This window comes from Poeciliopsis prolifica, unplaced genomic scaffold, assembly GCF_027474105.1.
Source record: "Poeciliopsis prolifica strain line A6 unplaced genomic scaffold, Auburn_PproV2 SCAFFOLD024, whole genome shotgun sequence".
Taxonomy (NCBI): Eukaryota; Metazoa; Chordata; class Actinopteri; order Cyprinodontiformes; family Poeciliidae; genus Poeciliopsis; species Poeciliopsis prolifica.
In genome coordinates, this window is record NW_026562399.1 from 3,179,262 (window position 1) to 3,189,074 (window position 9,813).

The 9,813-nt window shown below is 36.9% G+C and overlaps 1 protein-coding gene across 6 annotated transcripts in view; it reads right to left on the reverse strand.

Moving 5' to 3' along the window:
* Positions 1-9,741, reverse strand: part of LOC129370491 (unconventional myosin-VIIa-like) — a 36,042-nt gene extending 26,301 nt beyond the window's left edge. For 5 of the 6 annotated variants that reach the window (XM_055046518.1, XM_055046517.1, XM_055046516.1 and 2 more), the window contains exons 1-7: positions 9,438-9,741; positions 7,108-7,206; positions 3,292-3,362; positions 1,146-1,259; positions 815-967; positions 263-447; positions 33-154 (exon numbers count right to left, since the gene is read on the reverse strand). In XM_055046518.1, coding sequence (XP_054902493.1) covers positions 33-154; positions 263-447; positions 815-967; positions 1,146-1,259; positions 3,292-3,309 — 592 coding nt within the window. In that variant the 5' untranslated portion in view covers positions 3,310-3,362; positions 7,108-7,206; positions 9,438-9,741. The remainder of the gene's footprint in view (positions 1-32; positions 155-262; positions 448-814; positions 968-1,145; positions 1,260-3,291; positions 3,363-7,107; positions 7,207-9,437) is intronic. The other variant, XM_055046515.1, reaches the window with a different exon arrangement.
* Positions 9,742-9,813: the final 72 nt, after the last annotated feature.

The window sequence follows — 9,813 nt, forward strand, 5'->3', positions numbered from 1 at the left end:
CATTAACTCTGTGGTTGGTGATTGATGCTGACCTTCCAGGATAGGCGTTGCCTCCAAGACCTGCTGCTCTATCCAGGAATGCTGACCGCTGATGGCCGCCAGGAACTGCAGAATCAACTTTGTGCTCTCAGTTTTCCCGGCTCCAGATTCACCGCTATCATACAAAACCAAATCAAAATATTATAAAATAAATAAATAAAAAATAAAGAAGAGAGTGAATCAAAACTTTTTCACAGTTCTTCAGGAGCAAACAAAGTCATACCTGATGATGCAGCACTGGTCCTTGTTGTTCCTCTGCATGTTGAAGTAGCAGTTGTCCGCAATGGCGAATATGTGCGGCGGCATTTCTCCGATCTTCCTGTTGGTGTAGAGGCGGATCTGGTCAGGAGTGTAGATGGGAAGCAGCTGATAGGGATTCACTGCCACCAGGATCGAGCCGGTGTACGTCTAGGAGGGGGTACAGAAAAAGAAAAAGTAAAATAAAAATTTACAAGATCTAGATCTACAAAAAAAGTACGCTTAGAGAATGTTTTCGTCATGCTTTTATTGTCTTCTTATTTCTTTGAGATTTTGATAACTGAGTTTATACTTAGTTAAAATTAGCTTATGCTAATGCTAATTTTGTTACAGCTGAAAAATCAACTCACGGTAGTGAAAAACCTGGAATCAAAATACGTCATTTTAAGTAAATTAATTTTTGTAATTTCAATTTGCGCAATTATATGGTCGATGTAAGAATAGTTAGTATTGCAGAAGTCAATGAAACTGCAAGACACCGCAAATGTTCTTGTTGTGAATTTGATATGTCACTAACATAGATGACGTGTTCGTTGTAGCGGATGAGCAGGTTGCGGAGAATGCCGGCTTCGTTGAGGTCGCCCAGACGGATCATGTCCTCGACTCCGTGGATGGAGGTCGGGTGCATTGGCTTGATGTTGGTGGCATTCTGGGGAAAAATCCAGTGTTCCTGTACAGGGAAGAAAAAATAGGGACTAGGGAATAAATCTGTTTTTTTTAAGAGATTATTCTGATCGTCAATTTTTTAACTGTGTTTAATTGTTATTCATTCATTTATGGAATTTTTAATTAGTAGAATGAGCCGAATAGGTCTCAAGATTTATCCTCCTGCTGTGTCGAGGACTCACCCGGCCTTCATCATCAAGAACCTGGATTTGTCCAGAGTCGCTGAGTTTCACCACAGCTCCAACGGGGACGTCAAACTCCCGGCCTGTCTTAAGATCCAGCCACACATAGTCCCCCTGCATTAGGAAGAAAAACAAAACGTAAGAAGATTCACTATTAAACTACAAAAGTGTTCTGAAAAATATGTTTGCCATATTTTCTGGTCTATGAGCCTTAAGTGTAGCACAGAAAAGTATTTATACTCCTTTTACAGGCGTCTGAAACTATCAGATGTCTTCCAGTTTGTGCCCAACGCAGCCAAGTTGGATGATTCTGTGGTGAATCACATCCATAATTTCACATCAAAAAATTTAAGAAAATGTATCCAATTAATATTCAGAAATAGAAGAGAGGCTTTAATGAGTTGTGTTTTGATGAATAACGTTCAACAAAGTTGGAGAAGTTGAAAGAACAGCAAAACTAAAAGCACAGAATCAGTCAGTTACATGGGAAAACCTTGGCTGTATGTACACATAAATGTACATACTGTTCATTTTAATATTTAAACATAAATATTTATTTATGAAACCACCATGTTGAAATTTATCCATTCTTGCTCGCAGTTTCAGAGTTAATAAATCTGGTCTCCTGGACTGGAGACACTGGATCAAATGAGAAACGTACATCTTTTACATTTTTGTTAAAAAATACTGCTGTCAATCATCTTAATGTAACAAGATAATATTGAGGGAATGAATCCACACAATTATATAACTACTAAGGTAAAATTTCAATCAGAAGCCCAGAGAGGAACACTGAGGACACCTAGTGGAGGTGAATCCAGAGAAAAACATTTTAAGAATCAGCCTCATGTGGGTTTGTTGTCATATAACTTGTTGTTTCTGTTTGGATCTTCAGGTTGAATAACCAGGAAGTATAAGTATTACCTAATTTTTCTGCTGCCAGCTGACTGAATGGGAGGATTTAGTTTGAAAAAGGCTTAACTTCAGGCCAAATGGGTCACAATGGGACATTAAGAAGAGACGTAACAGAGTTTAATTTTAGAACAAACAAAGGATTTAACTAATTTCTGGAGAAATTCAGAAAGAAACAATCATCTGGTCTGTTTTACAGATAAATGTATCCTTGCAAACTTAGGTAAATTAAAAAATAAACATCCATTAATGTTTGATTCACATTTGTAACATGGCATCTTCACATTTCAGCAAATCAAATTCAAGGCTTTTTAAGACCTTTTTAATGCCATTTTAAATGCAAATCACTTGCTAGATATCTCTCTTTACACATAATGCGACTAACATTGTAATGGTTCAGCGTTTGGGTCACTAGCAGTCAGGATTCTGTCCAGCATTATATAGTGAATTACAAAAGTTATGAGGATAATTTGCGACGATTATGTTTTATTGACTGGTTGTTAAGTTGGACGGAACTAAAACCTTTAGAAATATGAACTAAGTCTGATTTGTCTGTTTAAAATCTTAGGAAGGTGCTGGAGTCCAATACAAATTTCTGCATGTTGAAGTTCAGCTGAATATAATTAATTCCTGAAGGTTTTATCCGGTCTTCACCTCTACTCTAATAGTCTATGTTTAATTTGCATAAAATCTGCATATTTCCATGACAACCGAAAGAGGAAATTAGGCTCTCCAGCTGGACACTCAGGATATCAGTAATTTATGATATTAAATATCTTCAAAGTTTTGCAGACATTTATAATGAAAACACAGCTATAGTCACTGTTATGAATGGGTGACACAAATGTTTAACATTTTAAAGTAAGGAAATATTTTATGATGTCTAAAATTGTAAAAATGGATAAGGACAAAGCAGAAAAATGTTACAGGTTAGGTGAATAAATGAAAAAGTTGAACTCTATTCAGACAGCTAAGAAACTCATAAACAGTAGAAACCATGATATGTAACTCTGGGTAACAGTTCTTACATAATACATTCTCTCAAAGTTGCTTATCCTCATATTAATCTGTCAAAATGGCCTGTTTTTATTTATACTCTTTTTTTACAGCACAGATGAATAAATGTGGCCGTTTGTTCAGTTGACCTAATAAGATATCAAGAGAACAGTGACCATGCAGAAATACATCAGAAGAAACAAAAGCATGCAACATGGACCAGTGAACTCATTCCTACCTGCTGCAGAATGACCATGATTCAGGTTTGAGTTTCCCCGAGGACATCAGAAATCACCGTGTGAGGGAGACCTTCAAACATAAACAACAAAAAAGATCTCAAACAACTTAGACAACATATTTATAGCAATGTTGCACTGCCTACGCTCCTTTAATGGCTTTATCTCCTTGCTGTTCTTGGTAGCAAGCCAACAAATATTCACTGTAATCTCTTAGTGTCTTGATGAACAGCTGTCAAGAGTTATTGAAGGTATTCAAAACCTTCCTGTGGATTTTGACGTTTTACCTCAACGTGATGGATCAACGCACGTGTGCTTAAGATCTAAGAAAAAATTCACATTTAGAATAGAATAACAGGAGGATGAAGCCAAAAAATGATGTGAAGGAAAAAAACAGAACCTGAAAGTGTTTTCATTTAGAAGCAGGAAATAAAAGGAAAACAACCTGACAATGCCTCAATCTATTTTACGTTTAATATATGACGTATTATATACACAAACTAATGACAACTTTGAAAACAAGTGAACTCCACTCTGTGTTTTCAGAGATTTTTGCATTGTTGCCTTTGGTAATTCTTGGTACAGCGCCACCACAGGTGAGGAGGAGAACATGTTTTCCAAAGGGTTTGGATTGTTTGACAGCGCAATGTGAAAGAGAACCACACCAGCTGAAAATTTAACAAACCGTGTCTACTGGACTATCAGGTGTGAAAACTGGAACTAAGATTCAAACTGGAACTGACTGGGCCGCTCCAAGACATTATCATTACTTCCAGTATGAAGAAACAATTTTTTCATTAGAATTAATGAAACCAAATTTTTATTTCTGACTCGAGATATTTTCTCTTTATGTTATGTTTTAGTTAGATTTTTAAACAAACTAAATTAGGATTTTTTTAAGTATCAACCATATTTTTACACATTCATGGGAGTACAAGACCTTTATCTTAACCTCAACCTGTAGGATTTCTTTGGTGATCTTTATATCATTTATTTAGATTTATTTTCAACAAAGCAAGTGCCAACATGATCACCAAAATATATTGAACAGACTCGGATAGTGGTGAGATTAGGCCTTTAGGTTTTGAAGCCTTTCAATGCCTGGATGATTAATAGGTCAGATTGAAATGGCTTATTAAACAATAAAACCTCTGAAAATGTTCAGTCTGAAAAGGAGTGAAAAGCAGATCCAGTTGGGTGAAAGACATTCAGAAAGCGTTTAATGCTGGCAGAAATATGACCGCACATGGCCGCTACCAGGTGCACGGCTCAACTGGAAACAACAAACCAGTAAGGGAGACTGTTAAAGGCTTACTCAGATTCCTGGGGCTAATCCTATGGTTTAAGTAGCAGCCACAGTTGTTGCAGCTATGACTGCTGAATCACTTAGTGCTCCCCCCCCCCTGCTGAGTCGTCCTTCTTTTGTTTCCTTTGTTTGTAATAATGCTGAAGTGGCATTCTGCCAAATTCCCCAAATTAAACTTCAATAACTAAATAGATACAAGAACTATCCTATCACCTTCTGCAGTATTATGACTTCAGTTTCTGTGTTTGCGACCCTGCAGGAAAATTCAACTTTGGAGCAGGAATAAAATAATATAATAATTTTAAGAATCTCCTAAATCAAACCGTATTTGGAGCAACTGATGAAAATAATCTGAGAAAACAGATTTAACTTTAAGCATCAAGGAAACACTTTTCCAGCATCTTCAAGTTACATTTTAAAACTTTTAAAGGGCTGCACTTTGAAGATAAAAACAACAAAAATTAATTAAAATGACAGTTTCAATTCAATATTATATGTTATTAATATTACATACTCTACAGCATGGAAAAAGATACATTAAAATATAAAAAATATTTTGTTTTGAAATGTCTCTCTCACATTTTTATACATCTGACTGATCCAAGAAAAAAAACAACAAATTTAACAAAAATCCCCTAATTTCTATAACTTTAACAAATAAAATATAAGACAAACTTTATTTTAGTTACGCAGATCAAAAAGTCATTGACCCATTATGAATAATAAATATTCATTAGAATAAAACAATCCAAATAAATCGTGTTACAGTAAAAGACTTTCCTGCTCAAATTAAACTCTTAAAAAACTAAATATAGAAAGAAAGTTAGAAAAGTTAGCAAGTAGAAATTATTTTGGTAATTCTAACGACCTAAAACAGGAAAATATCACGCACGTCCAAGAACTTGATTATGAAATCGAGTACTTTCTAAACCTTGAAAACACCCAATTGGAATTCAAGGATTTCAAGCACCTGCACCAACTCTGAAGGTTTAATCAACATTTCTGAATGTTTCATTATTTTTTTCCTTTTTTGTTAAATTACAAGTATGATGGACCTGCTTTGGTTTAGCCATAATGAATAATTAGTGTATGTTAGCGTCTTATCCTGAACTACAGGGAGCCAATTTATCCTCAGTCTCCAACACAGACATATGGATCTGATTCTCCTTTAACCTTCAACCACAACTTCAATTAGACAAATTACAATCCAACAGGAAAGGATCTACCAGATTAACTGATAATGCCAAGATGCAGAACACCCAGATCAACCTGGAAGCTTTTATGTTTACGTTTTTCATCTAAGTACTAAATTTATCACTTTAGTTAAGTCAAAATATTCATATCCCTAGGCATTTTCCACATCCTCAAACCTTGAGGTGAACGGATGTGACTGATACATTACTGGAGGGAAGGTTAAATACTTTTCAAAGTTCTTATGCAGGTTTTTCTGAAGGTTAACGCCCCTTTAGAAAACAACCAAACTGATCACTAAAAGCAAACAAAATCAAAGCAGACATAGGGATTAAATAAAAATCAGGGATTAAATAAAAATCAGAAATCTGAAATTAAATGTCACATTGCTCCTGAATTAAAAAGGTCGTAAGCAGTTCTAGATGAGTGATTTAGTCTCACAATATTCAGAAATAACCAGGATGATAACCTCAGGATTCACCACAGACACAAAACCTCAATAAATAAGAAACACAGGGTGGGGCCAAAACATTATGACTGTGGTAGGGACTCTTTTTATTGTGATGAATTACTTTTTCTTAGTTTTCTTTGTCTTGTTGTGATCTTGTAACAATACTCTGGGCTCCTACGGCTCAACAACTTTAAAATTAATCCATAGACGGCAGTGTCCACCATTACTCTCCTAAACATGTCACAGCTGTGTGATGTCTACTTCATTTTTCTGTGCATGCAGGTTGCTTTTGGGGTCGTTAACCATTCACACAGATCTCTGGCTGCAGTCAGATTTTATTAACAGCATGAATGACCGTCTAAAAAATTCGATTCCATCAAAAAAATGTTATTGAACATCAAAAATTACTGGGTGGACGTAGCCTTAAAAGAAATCATAAAGCTGCTTTTTAATCCTCCTACTCTTCATTGCGAAACAACCTCACAATTTTTCAATTTTACATTTAAACTACAGTCTGTAAATCTGCTGCACAATTAGGCCTCTGTAGCTTGGAGGTGTGTGTGCTTCACTTGAGCTGGGGCCAGTATTCCACAGTGAGCTCAATCTCAATTATTCAGCTGCTGCTTTAAATGTTTGTTCTACTAATTAATACTTAGACTGAAGATGCATTATTACAGATTTCTGTAAAAAAAAAAAAAAGAATCTTAAGGTTTTTAAAACAAACTAGTTAATCTTTACAGTTCACAAGACTCAAAGTCAACCTGCTGGAAGATTTACACACAAAGGCTCGTTAAAGCTCCTGGCTGTTAATCTGTCTGTGGTCTGCATTGTTATTCTAACAAGTATGTGTGCTTCACAGGTATTACTCACATGGCAGGGATTCAGAGGCACCGCTGGGTGGGACACTTTCATCATCGGCCAAGAACCTCTGGGAGACTCACCTCCACCAAGATGGCCGAGGTTCAGTGTCTGAAAGGATATGAGACGAGTTGAGAAATGTAGGTGCTTTTTTTTTTGATGCACAAATAAATCTGAATTTTACAAAACATAAACAGGAAAATGATCCAGCATTAAGCAAAGCAGTTAACCTTAATTACATTTTGAACAGCTGCAGTTCTTAGGGTTAAAGAGCTTTACATGACCTCTGAGGAGGCTTACATGCTTTACATCTGCACCTCCACTCACCATGGTGATGTAAGCTGTGTTAAACAGGATCTTTTATTCAGTTATATTTCTAAAAACTAGCACTGGGACACAATAGAAGTTTTTAATCAAATTAATTTCAGAGTCTGTAAGTTTCAGGAAGGCCTGATCGTTGATGGAGCTTCTAGAAATGTTTGCTGTGGACGTTGACATTAGTGTTAGGGACGTCTGTGGTGATGTTTAGCACTGAGATGCTTTTTAGGCTGAAATAGTTTGGCTACGAGGCTAACACCTTTTAGCACAACTTGAACACAATAATAGTCTTTTTCAACATCTCATCAGATAATGTTTTGAAGCAGAAATGAACTCGCAGTGGGTCAAAAGAAACAGCTTTGTCATTGCTGTTGTGGATGTCACCTGTGCGTCAAATTTATGGGCATAGTAGAAACACACACATACATAGGTTCCATCTTAGGACTTTTGTGTGTTAAAAAAACACACAATTAGTTGTAACAAAATTTGTAACACAAAATTGCATAATTAATTGATTGAAATTAGCATGTTACATTCACAGCCCTACAAAAACTTCAAGACAAAGTTTCTTTTCATCCCTGATAGTATTGTAGATTCGATTTGATTGGGGACCAAATTTGCAACATTTATTACAATTTTGATGTGGTTCTCTTTCACACTGCACTGTATCAAACCAACCAAACCCTTTGAAAAACCTATTCACCTTCTCGCATGTGGTGGCGCTGCACCAAGAACCACTGAAGGAAACGACACACAAACCTCTGAAAAAGACACAACTTCCCTATTCAGAAAATGTAAACAAAAAAGGAGTGGTGTCAAATTTTAGTGGTGATAGAAAATCTCGTTTGGGTTTTGTAAAGACAACGAGTCATTTCTCCCACTAGCGCCATACTCATTGGTCGTATTTAGCCAGAATGCTCTGCACTGTAGTTTGCTTCCTGCATATGGAGCGGTCTGTGGTCCGCTTGGCATTCACATGTTCATTGTAACTACATCAGGGTTCACTTCAACCGAATCGAGACCAAGGTTTGTAGAGGGAGCAGAGTTCACTTTTTTGGTTCACCTTCACATCTTTCCAAACAAACCGGATCTTCAGTCCAAAACAAACAGACTGGAGTTCAATTAACATGGACTTAACAGGGCTGATGTGGATGCACCCTAAAATCTCACACCAAGGGGAGTAAAAATGTATACGAGTGAATCCAAAATGTCTACCATGGTGTTGTTCAGATCCAGCTGTTGAGGACCAGTATCCAAAATGTCTATCCTTTTGATAATTCTCTGCTTCAACATGCCAAATACTCAGACTTGGTTAATTAGAAAGACTTTTAAGGAATTGATTAGATACTAAGGATGCTGTTTATCCATTTCATAAAGGGAAGGGTGACCAAGTCCAGTCCTCGTGCATTATGGCTCCAACACATCTAATCAAATGAATGAAACTCCTCACCAGCATTCAACTCTGAAGGAACTTGGTAATAAGTTATCTGATTGAAGGATGTTGGATTCAGGGAAAAAATTGAAAGTTGTAAGAGTTTGACATCCCTTATAATAAGTTTTCCTTCATTCAAGATGTGATTTAAATTAATGGGTCAATATCTAGCCTCTGCAGAACTTGGCAACATTTGGTGACATACCAGCTCCCTTTAAAAGTACCGTGGTGTCAAAAATATTGTAAAACATTAATTCCAACTTTGTTTGAATTTAAAGAATGTTTATTGTTCAAAGAAGCTTCATCTGCTTCTTCTTGTTTCACTGGATTAATTATTTGACTGACAATTACAAAAACATGTCCAATATTTCACTGTGTGATAACTGTGTCAAACTAACATTCATTTGTTTGATATAACTTACAGCAGTTCCACTTTCCAGATTGTTACTTTAAAGGCACATAACGGCTGCTTAAGTGCTGGCCCAGGACAAAGCGAGCAATAAGAAGCTTTAGTCTAAATCTACAGGCGAGCGGCTGCACTGCGGCCTGGCTGCAGACTAATTCTTAACCCATGTTCACCTGCCACTCTTACCTCACTGCAATCTGTGTAAGGATTCTGCTCCTTCCTCCAGTTCTGGTTCTGGTAAATGCTCCACAGTTTATTATTAAACAAAAAAAAAACAGCAGAAGTTAAATTTACTTGTGTTGCTCCAATCTCTTGGTATGCAGTTTTTAAAAAATTGTTCTCTGAGAGTTCCCTCCCCTCAGAAAGCCGCTGTTGCTGTGGCTCCAGGCTCCTGCAGGCGGTGCAGAGTTTGCGGTCCAGTTACAGCGTGATGTCTGGGTCAGCGGCGGAGATATCTGGAGTCTCAGTACTGGGTCTCATTCATGGCCGCTGATCCTTATTAGCTCGGAGGTGGAGCCTGCTGGTGGCAGAAACAGAGACTGGTCTGGTGGAGGAGGAGGTG